This window comes from Arvicanthis niloticus, chromosome 22 (assembly GCF_011762505.2).
Source record: "Arvicanthis niloticus isolate mArvNil1 chromosome 22, mArvNil1.pat.X, whole genome shotgun sequence".
Taxonomy (NCBI): Eukaryota; Metazoa; Chordata; class Mammalia; order Rodentia; family Muridae; genus Arvicanthis; species Arvicanthis niloticus.
The window spans coordinates 37,824,304-37,849,674 of NC_133429.1; the positions used below are offsets into that span (position 1 = coordinate 37,824,304).

A 25,371-nucleotide genomic window follows, 5' to 3' on the forward strand; every position below is an offset into this window, starting at 1 on the left:
GGGGCGGTAACTTGTATTCTGTGAATCGTAGTATGTCTGTTTGTGTATTCTCTGTGCAGAGGGTAGATGGCTCTGCCTTCATACAGTGGGACAGCACTTTTTTTAAAAATTATTATTAATGGCAAATACACGAACATAAGCATAATGTCATTTACTATAATTTTCCAGGCCATTCCTTTTCATTCTGAGCCACCTTGCTCTAAATATACCTCCGCTCACATCAGTTCTTTACTTAGAAGACTATTCTTTTTGCATCTCATGAAAGATGCCTCTCAAACAAAAGAAGATGGTCTTTGAGCTTGCCTATGAGATTTTTGTGAAGGACAGGGTGGGGTAAACCCATTATAAGTTTCGGTGAGGAACTGGTCACTGGTAGCTATGGATTCCACACATGATAATAAGCTCCTTGCATCTCCTTAGCTATTTCATGCCCCTTACACTGGTTACCACGACCCCTTAGTGTTTCTCTTCATGTAGAGCAGAGAGAGCTATTGTGCTACCTAGACTCAATCCCTTTCTTGTCTGCTAACACATCCCTGTCTGCTATACAGCTTCACCTCTTTTCCAGCCTCTACTGAGAAATCCTTTATTCCACTCTACCTTAAACATCCGCTGATATGTTCTCCCAAGCATAGCTTGTAGTCAATTTTTCATTATTTTAGGGCATTTCTAGGGCAAGAGTCCACTACCATAAGGAATGGTTCGCTTTCCTAAGCAATGTTTTTAAAAGCAGAGTTTTACTGATGTTTAGGGTTAGCATCTCTTGCCCCATCTGACCACCTACGTAATTCATGTGAGCGGCCTACCACTGAACACACGAGTGTGAATATGTGTGTATGTGTGTGTTCTGTGAGATAACTAACTCATCAGTAACTGGGTATCAAAATTTCTGAATGTGATTTGTGTCAAGGCATACATTGCCAAAGCAGAGAGTCAGAAACACTCCTGTCTCCATGGCAGCACATAACAACAAACAATGCCTACGTTGGCAAGAATTACTTAGATGTCTGCTAGCTGTAGCCACTTACTTTTGAGTTGACTATTATGAAAATTTAGATTGGGAATTCATTTGCTTAGGACAGAGACTGGCATGCAGAAAGGCTTTAAAGAGTGTTAGCCATAACTATATTCAAATAACAGAAACCTGGATAATAGGAAACCCAGACAATAATCCTGATTTGTCCATTTCAAGTGTTCCAAGAATGATGTCCTAAGTGGATGGTTTCAATTCTATACACGCAGGCTAATGTAGAAGCTCACCAGAAGACAGAGAGAGGGTGCAGAGTTGGAGAGGAGAGGAGGCTGGGAGGTTATGAAACTGGGGAAACAATGTTCAGAATCTATTGTAGGAAAAATATTTTAAATTAAAACAATTTATATTATTCACGTCTATGTCATCTGTTGTGTACAGGTGATCTTGGAGGACAGAAGAGGAGGTTAGATTCCCTGGAGGTGAAATTACTGGTGGTCATGAGCCACCCAACGTGGGTGAGGGGACACTCTCAACTGGTGAGACAGCATTCTTATGACTATCATTTTTATTTTATTTTATTTTATTTTATTTTATTTTATTTTATTTTATTTTTGAGTAAGAAAGTAATAATGAATATCCAGGTCCCAAAATAACAGCCCAGTTAAGGTTATTTTTTTACAGTTCTTAACTACTCTAGTCAAAATGGAAAGAAAAAAATTTCCTGTTAAAGAGATTTTCCGTGTAGTTTTTCATTCAGCTACCTGTAGCCTTAGGCAAAGTACAGAGCTAGCAGGCTGCGTGCTGGCAGAGTCAGAACCAATTATATTAATTGAAATTTTACATTCCACCTCCACAAAGTAAAGGTTGGAATTATCTATGGAAAAGCAAAATATTCTTGCCACAGACACAGCATGGTTTCATGACTGTAGCCATGTTGTCTTCTTGGACACTTATGTAAGCTTGAAAATTACTTCTGAGAGGAATAAGATTAGGGGGACACATCTTCTGTAAGCACACAGATGTTATTTCCTTCCTGACTCCATCCGTGCACTAGCTCTGATTCCAGGTATCATAGCTAAGAAGAATTTTACTCCTCTTACCTCTAAGCACAGGTACATAAAGTATCTGGGAGATAAATTCAGTAAGAATTCCAGCCAGGCTGCTTACCAGCTTTGGAGTTTCTCATTCAGATGACCTTTATTGGTTTGGGGCGTGGTTGTGTGAAGTGTTGGTCTGGGCAGTTGGGTTACATAAAGTGAGTAAAGCTGCCAAAAAGTTCCCCGTCATTCTAGAGTTTGTATCCTAGTGCCAAAGGACCGTAGAAGAGAGAATATAAAGTATAGAAATATAATTGTGTATATATCGGAAAACGATATGGCAAGAGGAAACAGAAAAGGAGAGTCTGGTGCAAAGGGGAAGAGCTGCAGAGAAGATTGAATGTGACAGTCTGGGTAAAACTCTGGTCCACAGAGGCAGAGCCCACTACACTCACAGGAACAACCAGAGGAGCTGCAAGAGGGATGCTTTTCAATGCTTCTATTTTTAAGACAGAGAGAATGAATGGTAAGGTATTAAAAATACATGTCATCTTGCCGGCACTCACTCCACCTGTTAGAGTATAGTTCCTGGCCTTGTCTCTCAGAGCTCTCAATAAAATCAATTATAAAAGAAATAGGTGGCACTGCTTGAGCACCCAGAGCCTTTGCGGTCCTTCCTAATTTCGGTTCTGTTGGTTATCTTGTCTCCTATTCGCTGTCTCAGTCCTCGGGGATGCAGGAAGAAAACACTGAATGAGCCTCACAGTTCAATTCAATGAGCACTCAGTATTACCTCTTATTTGGCCAGCACGACTTTATTCAATTTAAGTTAATGCAAAATTCAGAGCTTCTCGAGGAGCCTGCAGTTGGTGAATTATGTGTGTCACGGATAAATGGACCGTTTGAGGAAAAAAAAATGGCAGTGCTCAAGAAGCAGGGAAGAGAAAGAACATTATAATCTCAGGTTAGCCCAGAGCTTCCTGGAAAAAATGAGGGTAAGATTAGACCTTTGTAAGCAACTGTGTGGCAGTGGTCTGAGTGAGGTGCGTTGCTGAAGAGGCAGCAGGGAAAGCTGCGGATAGAAGCAGAAGGGTGAACAGTCTTTCTTTTTTTTTTTAGGGGGGGGGAAGGTTTGAGACAGGGTTTCTCTGTATAGCCCTGGCTGTCCTGGAACTCACTCTGTAGACCAGGCTGGCCTCGAACTCAGAAATCTGCCTGCCTCTGCCTCCCAAGTGCTGGGATTAAAGGCATACATTACCACTGCCCAGCTGGATGAATAGTCATGAAGGGAGCCTGACTGTGGGACTGAGGGACGACATTTGGGCTCAGAGTAATTAGTCACTAGATTGGTAAGGATTTCCGTCCTACCGACTTAGATAAAGGGACTAAAAGTACATACATATATTTGTACACTGTGGGCGCCTCGTTAAAGATACAGGGTTGGAGCAAAGAAGTCTAGTTAAGATGAAAAGATCGGCGTGGCTCAGCTGTTAAGAGCACTGCTTACTTTCCCAGAAGACCCAGGTCTTATTCCTGCGCTCACATGGCAGCTCGCAACCATCCATAACTCCAGTTCTAGGCTTTGAACAACCTCTTAAGATCTCCAAGGGCGTGAGGCACAGGCGTGGTGTACAGATGAGCATGCAAGCAAAATAACCAAATATATTAATTTTGTTTAATTAAATGATAATTTAATTATCATGATAATTATTAAGATAATTATTATTATTTATAATAGATAATTATTTAGATAATTATTTCCATAAAACAGCAAAGACCAGTCCTTTCCTTCAAGTTACATGTGCGTACTTCCCTTCCCTGTAAGTAAGTATCATCTCCCTGTTTCCAAGACTCAGGGCTTGAATCCAGTGGAGGTACAAGGATTGGAAGAAAGAAGCCTGGGGTGAGCTAATTGGCAAGAAGGGGGCGCTCTCAGAATATCCAGTTAGCTTACATGTAGCAGGCTTTAGGTGGGAACATTTGCCCAAGCAGGCCAGAGCGCACTGCTTGCCAATGCTTCAGTAGGGTGGGGACATACTGGGAAGCTGATCAGCCTGCAAACATTTAGTTACAACAGTGAGCTGAGTCCACGCGTGAATCAAAATGTGAGGAAGGAGTCAGAGGAGTGGCTTTCTCCACTTCCCTCCTTGGGTTTCTGTAGTCCTGGCCCCGCCTCTTCCCGCCCATCTCCACTCCTCCCCACACCCAGATTTAGGAGGAACTCGGGTCCCTAGCGCTAGCCTCCAGCCCCTCCTCCCCCTCGTGGAGCTTGCTCCCCTCGCAGCCTCAGCTAAGACCCGGAGAGATGGAATTTCGATTTGAAACTCCCTAGCCAGGGCCGGCGCTGGGCATGCTCAGTGCCTTGGCGTGCTGAGCTGCTGCTAGCTGCACAGGCAGCAGAGGCGCTGCCTGGCTCGGAAGGCTGGCACTAGAGTCCACCCCACTGTCACCACCGGCTGAGGGCTTCCAGAAGGCCAAACTCTCACCTCCTCTGGGCACCTTGCCCCCGCCAGCCTCGAGTCCCCATCTCCAGCAGCATCCTGCTCTCCCATCTCTCCATCCCTTAGGGAGAGGAAGCCAGTGCTCGGTTCTGTAGGCACGCCACAGACTGCTCTGTGAACCCCAACGGAGGACCCTGTCATCGGATGCCCGGGATCAAAGGACTCTTGGCAGTGGTTCTCCCAAACAGCACTTTGCCTGGAGTGGGGTTGTGGTGGAGTTTCTCCTCCGCCCCTCAATGCACACACTATGAGGAGAGCGGTCGGCTTCCCTGCACTGTGCCTGCTTCTTAATCTTCATGCTGCAGGTAAGGGCTTGCGGGGTTCAGAGCTGAAGCTGAGGAGGAGATGGGAAACAGCACACGCTTAAGGACTCCAGGGAAAGCTTGCCTGGCAGAAGAAGGTTCGGTACAGTATCCGAGGGGTGACAGAGTGCACCTGTTGGAAGGCTGGGGCTGAAAACTTAGGCTAAATCCAGCTCGTCCTTCTTCTTTATCTTGCATGAGGAAGGCTGAACATTTTAAATGTAAATATAGATTTGCTTTCCCCTCCACCGAGCTTTCTTGCTTGCGCTTCTAGGCTTTGCACTTGGTTGCACATTTTACAGGAAAAGAGATGAGACCTTCCTGCTGGATGGAGCCCTTCCTACTGCAGCGGCTACATCCATAAGGTCTCCCAGTTTAGCGAGCGCTCACGGGGATGCCCTGTCTGTAACCTGATATTCTACATCTCCGCCCCTAAGAGCCAAATGCACGGTTTATTCACAAAGCTGCTCCGGGCTGCTTTGGCCCCTGTTCTTGTCACTCGGGTTTTCTGAACAAATAAGACTAAGGAAAGGTTTCAAACAGAAGGCTCTTTATTTCAGCACCACGGTCAGTATCCGCAGTCAGAGTAAAAAAACCCAACCACACTTAGAAGCCTAAGGCTCATCCCTGTCTCCCCAGGATAGTTTCTATAGGAGACAGCGAGAGCGCAGCCACACAAAAATAGATTGGACACAAGAATGACTATCTAGTTCTAGGAATGCAAAACTGATAAGGTGCCTACGGATTGTATATTCGGTCTCACCTGACTCCTCTAACACAGTGGACAGGCTCGCTGGACTGCACCCTGTATGATTTTCACACACGTGAACCAAAATAAAACATGGCAGAGGTTTTAGGAACCCTGCCGAGACCGCAGTTGTCCATGCAGTAGCCCTGTAGCAAGCACAGACCTTTTCTTTGAGTTTCTTTCACACACATTCATTTCTCTAAGTACACCGAATGGGAGTGTATTATGTTACTGTGACCATTAACACACACACACACACACTAGCTGTGAAACTGCAGTCCTTGTGAAAGTCCTCCGGAAGAGTGAGTGCTTTTTTTTTTTTTTTTTTTCATGTATACAATAATGGGAGTGAAATGTAGTACTTTTTTGTCCTGGATATTGTTATTTAAATGCATTGTAAATTTAGGACCTATGTATAGGAACAATAAAGCTATAATTAAGGCTGCATGTTAATTATAATTACAATATCACATTGTGGGGTTTTCAGTGGTTCTCTGGTATCTTGAAAACCAGTTGGGGGGGGAGCAATGACTTGGTTATTAAATTATTTGCAAACAACTGTAATGAATCATTTTATTGCCACATACAATTATTTAATGTTAAAATATATGATGAAAACATAAACACTGTTATCCAATACTATTTAATGGTACCACTGACAAAAATAACCATTGCCAAAAAAGTTTTCATTGCTACCAAATTAAGTAATTAATTATCTGATAAAATACACCAGTGTAGTTATTCTTGAAAATTGTGTATAAACAAGTGTTGAGGGTTGTAATTAATGCATATTAAGTAGTTATAAGCTTAAAATTATAAATAGACTTTATATTGAGCATGTAGAAAACAGTTCTAATTTATTATGGATGAACCCTGGGGATAAAGAAAATAGAGGACGAAACCTAGACGCCTGCATCCCTTGATGATGCCTGGAACTTTGCCAAAGCATGGATCACAAAAGCCAAAGCAAAGCCTATACTCTACAGTTTGGCTTCTTAACTTGCAAAACGGTTAAAATTAAGATTATCCAGCCAATTGTAGTTTCATAAGGCAACAGGTGATTCGCTATACATTTCAGGTTTCAATTGCAGTATGCTACATATACATTAATTGTATTTGTATTTAATGCAGTGCTTTAGAATGGTGCCTTGTCAAAGCAGATTGCAAGCCTGATATTGTAATTGTCTTGCCGGTTTCATTTTAGATTCATTTTTTTTTTTAAATTTTAAACAGCAATTTGTGGGTCACAAGCTGTCACCAGATTAAAATGCATCACAGTTATCTAATAACACTGTTTGGGCTTTTCATTACAACTCAGATAAATATGGCTTTCTTGATCTATGCTCTCACAGATTTAGGTAATAAGAAAATAAGTGGTTGGGAGGGTAAAGATCAAGAAGTCTTGAAGCCTTTTACTTGTTGAGTATCTGAGTTTATCTTTTGTAAAAGAGAACCACGTTCCCAGGGCAGAGGCTCACTTTATTTTTAGAAAGGACAGTGACACCTGTACACATTAGCTGCCTGGCCAAAAAGCTAACTGCTCAATATCAGTCATACCCAGGTTGCCAGCAACTACTTTATGGCAGCACAAACGATGGTATCTTAGGATACTCCACAAATGGGGTAAATTAAATAACGAGATGGGCTGTGAGTGTCCTCAGCTGTGCTGGGAATTGTTGCCTGGGGCATAGCCATGTCTCTAATGGTAAGGCTGGAAATGACTTTCAACATGAGTGCCATCTCCAATTACTTGGTATGGCTGCCTATGGCATGGTGACCCAGAGTCCTGACAGTCTCAATGGGGTGGGGGTGGGGGGAACCCGCGAGCTGTTTGTAATGTCTGTGGGAAGGGAGTACAGTGCAATGCAGTTGTCATTCCTGGGTAAGGAGGGCCAAAGCTGCCTAGCTCAGGTTGGTAGAGAAGCTGAATCCAGATGACAGCTAACTGCCACAGATCTGGAGAAACGAAGCATACTTATTGTCTATCCAGTTGTTTAAGGCATGAATAACAAGATGCAGTATTGCCAACTGACAAAATAGTCTGGAAGAAAAAAAACACAGGCTCCCAGACCTAGTATTGTATACTACATAAACTTCAAGTTCCCAATATAGCTAAGAACACCAACATCCAATCCCGTCAGCCAATTTCTTCCCTTTATGGAGCATTCTAAGATGTCATTGGTAATGTCTTCATAAAGTAGTGGCTGGAAACTTAAGGCAAAACTGATTGTAATAGAATAAGACACCATGGTGTTAGTGGTGACAAATTCCTTTTCCTCAGCTGTCCTTACTCATTGCATCTTCAGAGATTCAAGGTAACAAAGACATTCCAGTTTAAAAGCCCATGTCGCCAGGAGGTGGTGGCGCACGCCTTTAATCCCAGCACTTGGGAGGCAGAGTCAGGTGGATTTCTGAGTTCGAGGCCAGCCTGGTCTACAGAGTGAGTTCTAGGACAGCCAAGGCTATACAGAGAAACCCTGTCTCGAAAAACCAAAAAAAATAAAAAATAAATAAAAAAATAAAAAAAAAAAAAAGAATAAAAAAAAATAAAAGTCCATGTCATATACATCGAAGAGTCAACCAGGAGCCATTATCAATGGGAAGATTGCTTAAAGAGCAATCATGTGGACGATCCAAGACTGTTTATTTACTTAAGTCCTCATTCATTCTTTGCTCAGTGAGGAGATTATGTTAATATGATATTATTTTCAGTGCCACGTGAGTATTTGTGATATCCTCAAAAGTTATTATCTAAAAGCTTTTTTTTTTTTGCAATCGAATGTTATGATATTAAAGGGACTGACTTCAACCCATGATCTTCCTCAGCACCGGACAAGGTGGCTTTGGATTCAGGTTGCCACACTGTCTTTACTGCTGTCCCTTATGAATGACATACATTTCTTCAGGGTATGTCTCAAAGGTGTCTCTTTACTCTCCAAGAACTATATGGCGCATTTATCTAGTCTTCCAAAAAGGCAGAATTCCTTTCATAGGGCTATAAGGATCTAGGAAGTCATTTGCAGAAATTATATGCTCAAGAAAAAGGGCAGACCAATGGGAAAAAATAATATATTTTCAGATTATACAGTTCTCTTTGGTTGTCCAAGATTAAAGATTACTCAAACCAACAGAGTCCTTACAATGCCCAACATCTGCAGTGTTCTCTTTCTCTGCTGTCTTTCTTACATACCTCCACCACTTTCCTCTTTAAACTTATCTCTGCTCACACTAGTTTCTGTTTCCTAGAAAATAATGCACATATCTTGCATATGCTTTACTTTGCCAAGGAAAGCCATAACCTCTTTGTGATTTGGGACCTTTGTCTTTACTAAAATGCGACCTCTTTAGTGGAAATTTCTGTTGGTAGTTTCCTTCACACTTCTCTCTTACAAACTGCTCGACCTTCTCACAGGTCATACATTTCATATAAATATACCTTCCTCATTTTGCCTATTGTGTTCCCCCTTCTCTACATGGAAGTAGAAGCCCTTTAAGAATTTTTATCTAGTTTGTTTTTGCTGTATCTATCAGGGATCATGTCATGTTGTGTGATGAGACTTTTTTTCTTTTCTTTGATTGGATATTTTATTTACATTTAAAATGTTATCCCTTTTTCTGGTTTCCCTTCCAGAACCCCCCATCCCCTCCCCTGTTCCCCTGCTTCTATGAGGGTGCTCACCCACCCACCCACCCACCCACTTCAGCCTTCCTGACCTGGCATTCCATTACACCAGGCCATCAAGCCTTCACAGGACTAAGGGCCTGTCCTCCCATTGATGCTGGGCAAGGCCATCCTCTGCTACATATGCAGCTGGAACCATGGGTCACTCTTTGTCATGTGTACTCTTTGGTTGGTGGTTTAGTCCCTGGAAGTTATGGGAGGTCTGGTTGGTTGATATTGTTGTTCTTCCTTTGGGGTTTCAAACCCCTTCAGCTTCTTCAGAGAGGAAACCCAGGACAGACGAAAGTATGAATACTATCAAACTGCAATTTAGTGAACCAATGAGTTTTGGGGGCCTCATGTGCAGGGATATGGGTGAGGGAAATGACTCAAAGACAGTGCATCACCAAAGACCATCTTGGTTGGCATGGATGATAACTCACAAAAGCTGAGAACATGGAACATAACCATTCCCTGAACTACAACACACTGGATAGTGTCATTTTCAAGTGTCTTGATTAGCCAAAACTTCTTCCAGGCAGCCTTGTGAGTCTCTGCTTCTGGGAAGCTGGTCTGGTCTCAGAGTCTTTGTAGCTTGGTTTGTCTGAGAGGGACTCTTTCCAGACTTACTCTTAAGAGAGATGGACCTAGTCAATATGGTCAATTTCTGAAACTGCCTGAAGCTATTTGGAGTTGTTTCTTACTGGTTTAAGAATCTTCCCAGTAGGGTAGAATGTTTTGATTTCTCTGGAAATTGTTACATAAAAAAGAGGTGCTGGGAATAAATGTTTCTAACTTCTCAATATTGTTTGCTATTTTTAAGAAATTATTTTTGTTACTTTCTACTTAAGTTCATTGGATGGTTGTATTCAGGGCTATATAACAGAGATTCTCAAATCCACATTTCTAGCTCAGATAACTCTCCTGAATTCTAGTGCTGTTTTTTAATCATTAAATAGACTTATCAGATACTCCATAAGAATCAAATATTCAACTGTTTATAATATATATATATATAAAATTCTTCTTATTTTTAATCTTCCATGTCACAGAGAATAATGTCAAGATACCCATTACCTGAGCCTAAAACTATAACTCATCCTAGACTCCTTGTACTAATTTGATCATTGCTATGAAAAAATATAGGACAAGAAGCAACTTGGGGAATGGAATAGGTGGTGTGGCTTACAGTCTTAGGAAATACAGTCCATCATGACTGGGAAGGCATTATAGTAGGAGCAAAAGAAAGACTGGTCACACTCTGGAAGAAGACAAGGAACAAGAAGCAGAGCCAGGCTATAAAGCCTCAAAGCCTGCCCCAATTACTTACCTCCTCCAGCAAGGCTGCACTTCCTAAATTTCTCACCACCTTCCCTAGTGGCTGTACCTGTTGGAAACCAAGCATTCAAACACATGAGTCTGTCCAGACATTTCATGTTCAAATCACAACACCCTCCCTATAATAATTTATTCTAAAGATGCTCAATTCTTGAAATCAAGTCTTCTCTACATTCATGCCATACCACTACCTTGAGATGGATCTTTGTTATTCCTTTAATAAAATATTACGTCAAACATGTCCTTCATAATAATGTCCTAAGTAAATTCTTCACACACATGTATGTCTCTTTAAAAAAATTATCAACAACACTGTTGCTCTTTCCTTTACTTGGAATAAAATTCAAATGCACAAGCATGATGAGGTCCTTCTCAATCAGGTTGTTCCTAACTCTAACTTAATTTTCTGTCATTGGTCTCTCCATGCCACACTATTGTCAGACAAATGACCAAATTCTGTTATTGACATGTTTCACCTCCTTTTTCTTGTTATTTCTTTTTTCTTAACTATCCACTCTATTTTGTTTTCAAGATGTCTTACTGCAACTTCATTTTTTTGATCATATATTGCCTACTTCAACTCCTTCCTTAATATCTGATCTTATTCAAGCAACTTGCCTTCATTTTTCTCATAGACAGGGGCATTCCTCTACCAATACAGTAAAGCAGAATTTTGACGCTCTTAAAGAAAACTAGGATTTGTAATTATTACTTTTGCATACCTACTTCCTATAAATTTCATTGTTATTAACTATATTATCAATACATTTTCAATATATAAATATATTTTAATTATTATTTTAATATAAATATAGTTCAACAAACAAATATAAATGTGGAATATATGTGGTGATAAAATGATGGTGAGTTGATGCTACTACTAGATTATATCTTATTTTAAATGAACATGAGTAGGAGAATTTACTATTCCTTCAACTGAATTTATGTTCGTTTGCAACAAGGAAGTAGACAAGTAACAGGTTTGACTTCCAAATAGATTGTGTTTGTTTTCCAAATGCATAATATGATTTTTAGAGTCATATGTGATGACCTTTTCCTAAATTAATAGAACATCTTCTATAACCTTTTTACGAGTTCATAATAGTAATCAAGTCAATTTTATTTTTTTAAAAAATCAAGCATCAGATAACAAACATAGGACAATAATTGGACACTAAGAAATATACTTGATATTACTATCTCTGATTGTCAATTGACTATCATCTGTCTTGAAGAGGAAGCATGAATGCTGCCCACATTCAAAATCAAGATGAAAATTAAAAAATAATCCAACTCTCTTTTTCTGCTCCAAACAATATAGGCATAAAATGTCTGAGCAGTTAGGTAGTTGCATAATTTTTCATTTTCTCATTTTATGTATAAGCAGTTTTATAAAATGTTGTTCAATCACATTTTTCATGGGGAACATACATATATATAGAATGGAGATTGTTTTGTGAATTATAAAAAAAGTCACTTTAAAAAGATCACACATCAAAATTCCGTTCATATCACCACTAATATTCAGTGTAACATCGATGATATAGTTTTTGGGTAAGCTTATTGTTACATCTATTGAAAACTATTTTTGTGAAGTCAAATTCAAAAAGAGAGAGAAAGCCATTTCCATTTAAAGGGATATTTTGAAAAATCCAAGTGCTTACAAACACTGAATCATTTAGAATAGAGTCATCGATGTTTCTCCATAGCTTTGCAATAGAAAAAAATAATAATAAGCTGTTATTTTAGAACCTTAATTTCTAATCCCAATGTATCATATTATGTTATTATAAGTGCCTATTATAGCAATGATTTTTGCCACAGAAAGATAATTACCTAATTTGTATTGTGAACATTAGCACATTTCATTTAAATAATTTCAACTCATAATGACTATTTAGACTTTCTTGATAATCAAATCTCACTTGATGTCAATATACTAAGATAGCTATATTCATTAAAAACACAGCTGAATGGACCAGCAGCAAAGAAAACCAATCATTGACACCAAACAACCCCAGATCAATACATCTGGCTGCACTGAAGCCAGTGCTCTCTGTTCAATTGGATATGTGTTATCTTTTTCTTGGTTCAACTCTGAAGCAATGTCCATTTTCTGACTTAAGTAAAAGAAAATAGTCTAAGACAATCTTAAAGCACTGGGAAATCTTTGTGAAGGAGTGTTTAACAAACACAGGAAAAGTAACCCAGAATGACTCACTGGTCTAAAGTCAATATTTACAGAAAGAACAAGAACAGGTAGCTATTTCACCATGTTAATGACCCAGTTCTTGATGCAGATGGGGCAGAACCAGAGCGTGATGCCATGTGTTTGGGTCAGTTCCCATCATTTGATAACTTTTATTTATCTGGTAAAGATGCATATTATGGGATGTGCCAAATATAATACCACCGTAAATTAGGTTGAAAGATGATTGGCTCATTAATATAAAGGTAGATTTTTTTTTTTTAACGACAAGCAACTTATACTGTGTTCTTGATTTCAGATGGTTTTTATTTTTATTTTTCCAGTTCTCCCTGGGAGAAAATGAGATAGCATGAAAAATAAAAAAGAAAATTGATGACTTATAACAGGACGGTATTTAAGAATTAAATGGGGGCAATGTACACAAACTTGTACTATTTTAATAATATCCATGTAATTATATGCATTATTTGATAAAGGCTGGAGAGAGGACATGTAATAGTTAACTGATATCACAAAGCAATCTCTCCTCTCTGTGCTTGGACATTGTCTGAGGAGCATGCACACGCTCACATAGATTGTGTATTTCAGCTGGTATCTGATTTTTTATCTATTACATTCATGAATCTAAACACAGATGCAGATTTGAAGGAAACTGTATTTAACACCAAGTCTAAGACATCTCTCAGTACCCAAAGCTTTCTCCCAACATTTACCCTAAAATTCTCATCTAAATATTGTGTCCAGCATCATGTCTTTGAAAAGTTTCAAGTACCTGGACATGAGACACTAGTTTACTTCTGGTCTCTCTGATGGCGAGTCGAAAATATGTAACACATTAACACCACAAATCTGAAATAGAGAGTTCCTGCTACATCATTTTGCTTGGTGGATAAACCAGAAACTTTTAAGAAGTTATCTCAAGTCTCTCTGGAGATAACTGTAAGAAGTTCAAATATTGACCAAAGGCTGCCTGCCATTGGAGCAGTAAAGGTTTCCCCACTTCTGTCTGCTGTGTATCAACCCTTTTCTACTCAGCAACTGATTCTCTTCTTCTTACTGCCTTTAGTTCATAGAGCTTCTAGTCTACTGGACTCAGTGTCCACATGGAGAACTGTCTGGGTTTCTGTAGAGGGCTCTCTGGACATAAAGGAACAGCAAGAGAGGGTTGAGAACGGCAAGAACCTGTATTAGGAATGGGCAATGATAGGCATTCTCCTAACACTCAGTCTACCCAGCTATACCTAATTTGTTACTTCTATTCTCTGTGAAGAATGTCAATTTCAGGTAACTGACTAAAGTATAGATCTGGACTGTTTCGTTTGGACTGTATTACATCTCAAAACTTGTGCCAGTTAAAGAATTTTTTCCACAGAGCTTTCCTTCTCCATAAAATTCCAAAGACACAGTCAAGTGGTTGTTTTGACACCTCTGAATATGCTCCAACAACTGAGAAGATCTCTGGGGTAGCACTCACAGTTTCTCAGAAGCCTAATCCAACTGGGCATGGCTCCTGGCAAGCCTGCGTGCCTCTGAGCCTCACGAAACACGAGGAGTCTGTCCACTGTTTGAACATTTTGTTTCCTTGGATTCTGAGTGCTTGATTTTACCCTGATTACCTGAAAATTTAACTGCTACACGTTGATAGAATCTTTGAATGGTAGATTTTTATCCTATTGCTCGCAACTTCTAAATCTGATCACATGTACAAACATTGTAGCAAACTATTGCATGAAAGTGAAAAGGGCTTTCTCTCAAGGTAAACATTGAATTTCATAGAGAAAATTCAGATTTTTCTATAAGAACAGAAAAGGACAAAAGATAGCCTCATGATGTGTTAAACTGGGTCCTAAATATTTTAATAGTGTGGGAGAGAAAGTATATTTTGAAATGGCACAGTTGTATTTCAAAAAACAGTGAGACTATCATATAAGCCTCTTTTGTCACAAAACAACCAAATAATAGCCTTAGGTGCTAAAGCCTGCCTGCCCAAATCTGAGTCCCATCTCCTGTTCTTCACTGTGTATGTTCTCAGGGCTGGTTTGCCATCATGCTAATATTTTTGCAATAACTTGAAGATTTAAGAAAAAATTCATAAAACCTTACAGCATGAATCTTTTTTAAGTTGTAAAATTTATTATTATTATTTATTATTATTTATTATTATTATTATTATGTTTTTATTGGCTATTTTATTTATTTACATTTCAGAAGTTATCCCCTTTCCCCACCCCACCCCCAAGAAACCCTCTATCCCATACCCCATCCTCCTGCTTCTATGAGGGTGTATCCCCACCCACTCACCCACTCCCACCTCTATTCCCTCGAATTCCCCCACACTGGAGCATCCAGTCCTCCAAGAACCAAAGGCCTCCTCTCCCCCTGATGCCCGACAAGGCCATCCTCCACTACATATACAGCTGGAGCCATGGGTCCCTAAGATGATGAATATATCCTACCACTGGCAAATGGAAGCATTATCTTATTAGAACACAAACATTCTCATATGGGAAGATAGTATAGAGCTCTACCATTATAAAAAAAAATACATTTATTGTTGGACTGTTTTTTCAAAGGTTGGTCATAATTATTTTTTTATGAGAAGTGCCTGTCATGAAAGTCAAATTGGCATGCCTCCATAAACGGTTGCAGCAGAACATCTGTCTTACAAATGTAAAGATGATCTGGACCAACAAATTTCTGTTCAAGGAACTGAGTGCTGACTTTAGAATTCAATTACACAAACTGTGTTCTTGTTTACATGTGACATCTGAAAAATCTGGCCTCATAAATACACAGAAAGATCGTGGCCAACAGTTCAATTGTAAGGTGTTTTTTTTTTTAAGTCCAACATGGACAAATATGTAGAAACAAAACTAGATAAGTGGTTGCCTGCAGCTTTGCAGTGGAGGGCAGGGGTCAAAACAGGAAAGAAATGGAGACTGACCACCAAAGGTTATTGGGTCTCCTTCTGAGGGAAGAAATGAAGTGCTCTATAATTTACTGTAGTCGTAACCATATACCTCAGAGACCAAACTGGAAACCATTGCATTGGTTTTTAATTTTAACAGAAGAAAGATTTTTAAAATAGATAGATAGATAAATAAAGACTGTAAATTAAAAAAAAATACAAAGTTCAAAAGAGACAAACATTCTCTCACCACCAGTAGCAATATAATGGTGGACAACCCTCTTATGACTAAGTATGCATCAGCCTCGGGGCTAAGGCGAGACAAGGGACATGTAGTGCAGTCATTTCCACTGTCCACTCCATAAACCACCTAAATTTAAAAATCCATGGGCCAAGGAGATGGCCCAGCGGAGAGAGACACTTTATCTCTCAGAGCCATAGGACCTGAGTTCAATCCCTTGATTCCAAAAAGTAACAGAAGAGACCTGGCTGAACAGATTCCCACTTCTGACGCCGATCTTCACAACTAGAGGAATATGTGTGAGACAAACAATATTTAAAATAAAAAATTAAGTCCATCTGAGAAGGAGAGCTAGCCAAAAGAGGCTTTGAGTAGATGAGGTAATGGCTTTATCTGTAAAATGAATGCTTCATGTGCAAAATAAAGACCTAAGTCTGGATACTAGCGTTCACATCTGCAGTCAGCCATGTTGTACACACTGTGACTGAAGAATTAAGAAGCAGAAGAAGACAGTCCCAGGGTCTTTCTGGTCAGCCAGTTTAGCCAGTGAGTAAGCTCCAGGTTCAATGAGAAACCTGTATTTAAAAAAAGAAGATGGAGAGACATAGAAGAAGATACTTTAAAATGACCTCTGGCCTCTGCCTGTGCATATACAGGCACAGGTATCCAAAACACATGTTTGTGTGCATCTTATGAGATCAGTTGTTCTCCACATTTTAACGAGTGGTTTTCTTTAATGGTCTACTTCTGCTGCAAAAAGAATCCTTTCTGATAAGGTGTATATATAAAGACAAGTATTTAGTGTGCAGTTTGGGAAAGTGGCAGTAATGCATTCTCCCCTATGCCACCGTCACTGGCTATGAGTATAATACCAGGCAGGATTTCCTTCATGCTAAGGGGCCATGCCGATTAGACAGCTGTGGGTACCATCATGGTATAATTACCACTCTTGCATCTTTAAGCATATCTCTCCATAACTAGTCATTGTGGTTTCTAGGTGTCATAGCTGGGCAGGACTGTAGGATGCATTCCTCCCTTGCATAGCATCTTCTGGTACTGGTACATGTACTGGTAGCTAGTCCTCATTGGGAGCTTTTCACGTCCATCATAGCCATAATCCTCCGAGTTCTGCATCAAAAGTGCATTGAGTCCTCAGCGATAGAGACTGACCTTCAACTTATGGAAGTAAACTAAGAGCAATGGACACAATACTGTTTTGACTTTCTCTTGGGTTCCCTTGACAAATCACTTGGAAGAAGGTTTCTCATACCCCGATACTGGGGATTTTGTTAGATAATGTATGGCTCTTGAGGGTAGTTTATTACCGTAAGTGGTGTAATTTCATTCAAATTACAAATTACACACACACACACACACAATTTATACAATATACAAATGCACCTATATGCATTATATGTCATTTTTAGGTAAATATAAGATAGAAATTTCCTATGTATTTCTAGCTTCCTCTGGTCCATTTTTTAAAAATTACTTTAGTGAATAATACCTATGAAAGCTGAGTATCTTGAAAGTCATTCTCTAGCATGAATAGGCCCTGATAATTCTGCATTCTGATACCTCGTACACATTCAAGACTGAAGCTCCTGTCCACATGTCTTGGGTGTATACTGCAGGGTTAGGGCAAGTTCAAGTTTTCAAGCATATAATCTGGGAGTCTGGCATCATGATCTTATGTGAGCCCAGGTCAGCTAAGTGTGCTGTGAATTCATACTGGGCATTAAGCTGCTGTCTTCCAGTCTGTGTCTGTGCCACGCCTGGTCCTCCATGCCTCACTCTGCAACATCAGTTTTCAGGGCCAGCATCCTCCCCCTCCCAGGTCTTGATGTCCTCCAGGGCTATGCTTTTATGCTTCATCTCTATCATTGCTTTTATCTCTCACTTAGTCTATCCCTAGTTAGACTGTGTAGTTCCTGACAATTTGGCTTTTCCCCAGAAAAATTTCAACGCCAAGAGTCTTCAAAGAGCACGACTTTAGCTTATTGGCATTCATTTCAGATATCGAGAGTGTAGGATACAGTGGAACAGAAGTGTTAGCCATGTGCGTCTTTCAACTGCCCCTCCAGTATTTAGCTGTGGGCAAGGAAGACTAGGCAGGAATCTCTTCCAGAGGCCAAGCAAGGACCTCCTTCTTCATCCTTTCCTCTTCTAATGGGTGTTGATTTCTCTTGTAGTTTTTTATTAAGACAAGATTTTAATTTCGATGTTTCCTGCTTTTATCATTTTTGCTCATTTAGTGTGTGCACGTGTGTGCCTATATGCCTGAGTGTGTGCATGTGTTTGTGTGTGTGCACGTGTGTGTATGCATGTGTGCGCGTGCGTGCGTGCGTGCGTGCGTGCGTGCGTGCGTGCGTGTGTGTGTGTGTGTGTGTGTGTGTGTGTACAAGTGCCACAGTGTGCATATGGGTACCAGAAAACAACTTGTGGTTGTGAAACTGGTTCTCTTCTTCCGCCGTGTGGATCCCATGGGTGGAACGTGGGTGCTCAGGCTTGGTAGCGTGTGCTCTTAACCCTTAAACCATTTCCCCAGGCCTGTTTAAAAAGAATTCTTCACCTGCTATGAACACTATTCTTAAAACAGATACTATGTTTCAAAATTGGAGCCCAGCTTCTCAGGCAATTAAAGGGTTCTCTTATAAACAGTGGGTTACTTTTTATGCTGATCTAAAGAAAATATTTTTTCAAGTCAATAAGGACAGTTCTTAATCACTATGACAACTTGTAAATAATTGTATTCAATTATTTATGTTACTGAATTACGTAAAATTATATTACTTCATTATTTATCAAGTACCCTTGGAACTGAAATCCTGTAATTTCTTCAGGAATTTCAGAAATAGGAGTAGGTTCCCATTTTTCTGACTAAGAAGAGCATTCTATCCAGATGGGCAGTTTTCTGTACTCTAGCTCCCTCCAAGAGAGCAGATTTGGGGCTCAGTGTAACATTTATTTAGCATTCAACACACATTTCTGTCAACTTTCCCTCCCCCAGGCAATGAACTCAGTTCTTCCAGAACTGGGAGACATTTGACTCCTTCCATCTGAGCTGTTATACATTGTTCTCCTTCCAGCAAAGTCTGACTTATTCCAATTGTCATCGTCCCAAGCTGTATTGCTTTTACTGTATTGTGTTCCAGTCTATAACAGACACCTATCCAATGAATAGCAACTCTATTAAAGCTGAGTGATAATCAGGAACCAGGAGAGGGGTCTCCCATGACAATTTGCCACCGACACATAGCACCCCTGAATCTTTCCCGTGATGGTTGTCAGTTAGAGTTTTTCATGATACAGCTCAACTTTCAATGGACGAGAAAATTAGGAAGAAGCAGGTAGCACCCGGTGTCTTTATAGTGGGATGAAAGTGAGACTAGGAACCACTTTTTGTTTTCTAATGGGATGCTCAGGGAATGTGGTCGTGGTTATGTCGAAGGATGCATTTACAGGTGCTCCAGCTAAAACCATCCCTTATTGTAGGACTCAGGTCCTTCTCTAAACAAAGGAGAACGGATCCTGCTCTGCCCACACAGGCTTTACTCTGCCGTTGTTTTTCAGCTTCTAATGTAGACAAACCAGATATGTAACTAATCAAACACATGGATGTTTAACAGCCCAGCACCTCCTAGCAAGACTGTTTTTACCTCTCAGTGCTAAATGCTTATAGGCTAGATTGCTGAGAAACTAGTCAGGATTTCTTTCTATTTCACGTCTTTGGGGTTCTGTGTGTGTCTGCAGTTTTACTATCTGCAATTCTTGAGTCTTATGGAAATCCTGGTTCCATTTTTATTTTTTGTAACAAGCGAGTGGGTCTTTAAGGATGAGCACTGTTGTCAAATTAGTTGTCTGTTATCCAGATACAGAACAAGCATGTATACACAGAGAATTATATACATATGCATAGGTATGTTGTTAGAGCATTAAAAAAAAAAACAAAAAAAAAAACATGTAAGCAGCAGTCTGCAAAACTAGTTTGACATACAGGCAGTCATTATGGACTCTTTCAAACTGTTTGTATAACATCCCATTACGATCGACTGGAATGAGCAAGACCTTGAGAAGTCCTCACGGACCTTGACCATCATATCTTGGGAGGCTGTAATGTGTAAGTTTCGGTGATGTTATATGCCTACTTTTGACTGAAGATGGGCATTGTAGCAATGTTGGTCCATTCATTACCAATAAAATTATAGAACAACTGAAGTTACTTTTTTCTAATATTTTCCTTTCTACATTCAAGGATATCACTCCTTGACCTTGTTGCTTCTATAAGTGCCAAAAAGTCATTTTTTTATATGCATGGAAAAGCATTTTTAGAGAAAAATCAGGAGTAAGCAAAAACTGACTAAATGAATTCCAACTTTTCCTTTACTTAAATCCATTTCTATTCTGCTTATAGACTCGTGAATTTTATGTAGACATTCTCAAGAAAAGCTCCTGATATTACCAGTTTCTCTCTCCTCTCTAGGGAAGAAAGAGACAGCAGTGCTGAAAACACACGTGTCAGAGATCCCAATGGCCTATTCTGGTTGACCCTTTGGAGGGAGGGCCATTTGTTAAAATGTTGGTCCGTCCTTTTCTTCCTATCATAAGTCAGTAACATAAAACTTGCTGTGCAAAGATTTATTCTGAGGGGTGTTCAAAAGGCCGGTGGACCTTTTATGTCTAGGAGTTAAATTTGACATTAAATTTGAAATAACAAATCACAATGTACTCACTCTGACCAATGTGGTTTCACATTGGTTTCTCCCCCTTTCCTTGTGAAGGGTCTCTTTACACAGCGTTAAGGTCATAGCCAGAAGGTACTGTCTGTTTGTAATGTTGTGACTATCAAAGCTCGCTGGTTATTCTCACGCATATGTTGATTTTTATAATAAGAAGTACTCTTATTTTGAAAGCAGTTGTATGGCTTTAAAAGTCTATTCACTAAACATTCTGTGAGAAAGCCGGCATCCCCCAGTTAGAGAAAATTGTCTTTGAACCACCAACAACAAAGGAAAAACCCCTGCACACATCTTTGTGAACTTTCCCTTTCTTTAAAAGGATGCTTAAACCTCCAGTGTCTTCCCTTCCTTCACTCTTAAAGTGGCTTCTTCCCACTTTGCACACAGAAAATAGAAATATCAGCAGATAGTTCCTCAACCTCCATCACCAAACTGGTACCATCTGTGAACTTATCTATCTCTAGAAAACTTTATAACTAAGGAGAATGCTTTATTCTGAGCAAAAGCCCCCCGCCCCCCAGTCCTGACCCGGAGCCTGCGCACTGGGTCACATCTCCTCTGATCGCCCCCCCCCCCCCAGCCTGCGCACCGAGTCACATCTCCTCTGATCGCCCCCAGCCTGCGCACTGGGTCACATCTCCTCTGATCTCCCAGTGGAACTCAGCCTCTCAGTCTCTCTGTCCTCACCCTGCATGCTAACGATCATTGGTTTGTTTTTCCATACAGAATGGCCTTTTCTATTGAGAATGTCAATTAAATAGGAGCTGCGATGATCCTTCACTCAGTCTAAAACCTCTCAGATTTATTCAAGTCCCATGGATCAAGAGTTCATTGATTTTCAGATAACCAAAGTTTATTTATCTAGCCCTCTCGAAGGGTGTTTGAGTTGTTTCCACTGAGCCCAATTATAGAGTTACTACAAAATTTTAAAAGTATTTTTGTCTGAATATAAGATTTGATTTCTCTGTGGTAAGCGTACAGAGAAGTGAATTTGATGTATCCTATGTAAGTGCATGTTCAATTTTAGAAAAACAGCCAAGCTCTTCCCCCCACCCCCACCCCGTGACTCTATTATTTTCATTCTTACCAGAAAAATCTGAAGCCTCCTTTTTCTTAGGTCTTCACCAGCACTGGATATTATTAGCAATTTTCATTTAGAATTTCTGAAGTGAAATTTACATCATAGTTTTAAATGTGCATTCATTAATGATGGTACTGGCATTAATTAATGCACTTCAAGTCTTTATCCCATATATAAATTGGTTTATCTGCCAACTGATAAATTTTGAGAGTTTTTTTTGTTTGTTTGTTTGTTTTTGTTTTTCGAGACAGGGTTTCTCTGTGTAGCCCTGGCTGTCCTGGAACTCACTCTGTAGACCAGGCTGGCCTCAAACTCAGAAATCCGTCTGCCTCTGCCTCCCAAGTGCTGGGATTAAAGGCGTGCGCCACCACTGCCCAGCCAATTCGTCAATTTTTAATATGTACTTTATTTTATGCGTATGGTATGTGGGAATGTGTGCATGTGAGTTCAGGTCACTACAAAACTCACAGGCAGCAGATTTCCCTGGAGGTAGAATTACAGGTTTGCCCTTTATGGGTTCTGGCAACGTAACACCGTTCCCCTGCCAAAAGAGTTCACACTCTCAAATGTTAAGTCGTCTCTCCAGCCTCATCATCATCGTAATCATCATCACCACCACCACCACCACCATCATCATCATCAGTGGTGGTGGTAATTTAGTCTCTCCTTCTGCCTACCATCTCTGTAGGGGTTGTTCATTCTGTGTAGATCAGAGGATAACTTGTGAGTTTCAGTTCTCCCTTCTGCTATGTTGGTTCTGGGAACCGAACTCCTGTCAAACAGCTTGGCAGCAGGTGCCTGTACCCACTGAGATAGCTCATCAACTCCAGTTTTCTTTTATTGTATGTGAATTTAGCATTATCTACCGAAACTCCTTGCCTAAACTTACATACAATTTTTTTCGTTTTTTTTTTTTTCTAAAAGTTGAGTGATCATATAGTTTTGGTCTATGAGTGATCATGTATTTTTCAGGGCTATGAGATTTATGGGTCAAATTCTGTATAAGATGTGATGTTTAAGTAAAAGTATCTAGTCTATAGACGTACCCTAACCCCAGCCTCTGGCAACCGTAACTACTTTCTACTTCTGTGAGCCCAGCTATTTAGATTCCTGAAGTGAGACCATGTGGTACACATGCCACGCTTATTTTGCTATATCATAATGTCCTCCATCCTTAACCGCGTTGCTACAAATAACCAGATGCCCTTCTATGAAGGGTAGACAATATTATTTTCTGTAAATACTGCATGCTTTTTTAAAAATCTACGAACTTATTTGTAGGCACTTGCGTTGCATTGAGTTTCTATCTTAGATGTGCACCTTAGCTCTACAATGATTGTAACAACGTCATTGTCTCTTCAGGGGGCGTAGAGGGATAGTAGTGGGGTCGAGACCCAGAGAGGTGCTTCCCCTTCTAAGGAGAATGGGAAATAAAAAGAAAAAACGAGTCCCTCTTCTTCTCTGTTATGATTCATTTTTTAGCATAGATTTGTGTATAATCAAAATTATTTTGTGTACTTGCCAAATTTCATGAAAGCTTAAAAATAGAGAAAGATCACATAACAGAAAACACACTCGTTTCGTTTGTTCAGTTGTGTTCTCAGTAGTGAAGCTGCTGGGTCATAGGGATGTTCTTGTGTAACTGCTTTGACGAAACCATGAGCCCTCATTTACAGCCGTAGTGTTTGAGGGTTCTATTTTCTCCACATCCTTTTGATGCTGATGAGAGCAATCCTAAGCAAGTATGGGGAGTTACATCATCATACTTTCGATTTGTTTGTCCCTGATGATGACTGATACTGAAACAGTTTTCATCTGCCTTGCTGCTCCTCTGTCTGTCTTCTGTATGGAAATTTCTGTTCTCGGCTTGTTTTTTTATCAGATGGCCTTCTTGCCTTCTGACTGTTCCGGTTTCTTATTTATTTTGGATGCTAAGTCTTTCCACGTTCCGAATGTGTTCCCCAGAGTTCTTGTGTCAGAAACTTAAATTCATTGCAGCAGGGGTGAGAGGCTTGACAGAACTGATGATGTCATGACAAATCTACCATGATGAATGGATGGATGCTGTTATCTTTGGAAGGAATTACATCCAGTGAGCCTTCTCTCCCTTTCATCCCTCGCCATGGAATAACTCAGTAGGTAATGGATGGCTTGAATCATGGTGTGAGGAGGAAGATGGAAGAGATTGTAGGGCTGTCCTGGATTTATGAAGTGGGTTTTTTACACAATGAAGATTTAAAGCTAGCGTCTCTCTCTTCAAGATCTCTCTGTGGCCCGGTACCCTGTGCAGGATGTCTAGAAGAGATATGTACATAGATAATCAGCTTCCTGATGGGCCTGGACTTCTATGCCTCTTCAGTACTCTGTTCCCTTCTTATGTGCTTGTCATGTTGCTCGTTAAACTGTTTTGTTCATTGTCCCCCAAGTCTTAGAGTCTTAGATGGATAGCACAGACGAGATACAATGTATTCAACGTTATACTCACACTCAGAACCTTCTGGTTCTTTTAAACTTCATCAAGAGTATTTAATCTTTGAACTTTCGTATGATCCAGTTATAGCATACATGGGTCTATGGGCAGGAGTTGGTATACAGTAGTGATACCTGCTAGTGCATACACGGATGTATGCTCAACACTTGGTATACAGTAGTAATGCTTGTACACCATGATGAGTGCAGACGAGGTATGGATCTACCTTGGTATCTACTGATAAGTGAGTGAATGAAGAAAATGTGACACACATAGAAAATAGAGCCAATTTCATGGCTCTGATATAACCCCAATTAAGACCAGGCTCCACACCCAGCAGTAGACAGTCAGCACAAAATGAACTCAATGTTATTTTTTGGAGAGGTTTTTTTTTTTTTTTTTTTGGTCTCTTAATACTTTGTCTGCCCCTTTCTGTTGTTTTTATTTTTTTTTTCTCTTAAAGGTCTTTTGCTTATATATTATGGTTTCCAGTTTTGTGTTTTATGGTAGTACTGTGTGCAAATGTGTGTGTGTGTGTGTGTGTGTGTGTGTGTGTGTGTGTGTCTCTTGTGGTTTTTCTTTGGTTCTTCATTTTTGTTTGCTTGCTGTGTTTTATTCTGGTTTGTTTGTTTTTCATTTTTCTTTTTTATTAATTTTTCTAAGTGCCTCTTTGTTTTCTAATGAGAGACAGCAAGAATGTGAATTTGAGTGGGTGGAGAGATGGAGAGGAGCTGAGAGGAACTGGGGGAGGAAAAACTATAATCGGAATATATTATACAAAAAATCTATTTTCAAATTTAAAAAAGGACTTATTTAAAAAGCAAGAAGTATGAAAGCAGAAGAGAAATTATTTGAGAGGAAGGAGGTCAGAGGGTAGGGAAAGGTAGAACCAGGAAAGGTAATGGGTGGAGTAACACTGTGTGACACAATGTTTCTTGACACACTCACATCTCCTCACCCCAGACAAGGAGCACACGACAGACCAAAGTACAAATACCATCCAAGTCCAACTGATGGACCAATGAGTTTCTCAGGGTTACTTACAGGAATATGGGAGAGGAGTTACTTACAGGAGCAGAAATGGCTCAAAGACAGCTGCATCCCCAAAACCCACCCCAGCATGGGTGACAGTTCACAAAAGCTGGGAACCTGGAGCTCACTGC

At 40.0% G+C, this 25,371-nt stretch overlaps 1 protein-coding gene across 1 annotated transcript in view; it reads left to right on the forward strand.

Annotated features, from left to right (window-relative positions):
• Positions 1–4,366: 4,366 nt before the first annotated feature.
• Positions 4,367–25,371, forward strand: part of Ptprr (protein tyrosine phosphatase receptor type R) — a 234,994-nt gene continuing 213,989 nt past the window's right edge. The window contains exon 1 of the mRNA XM_076920260.1: positions 4,367–4,816. Coding sequence (XP_076776375.1) covers positions 4,759–4,816 — 58 coding nt within the window. The 5' untranslated portion in view covers positions 4,367–4,758. The remainder of the gene's footprint in view (positions 4,817–25,371) is intronic.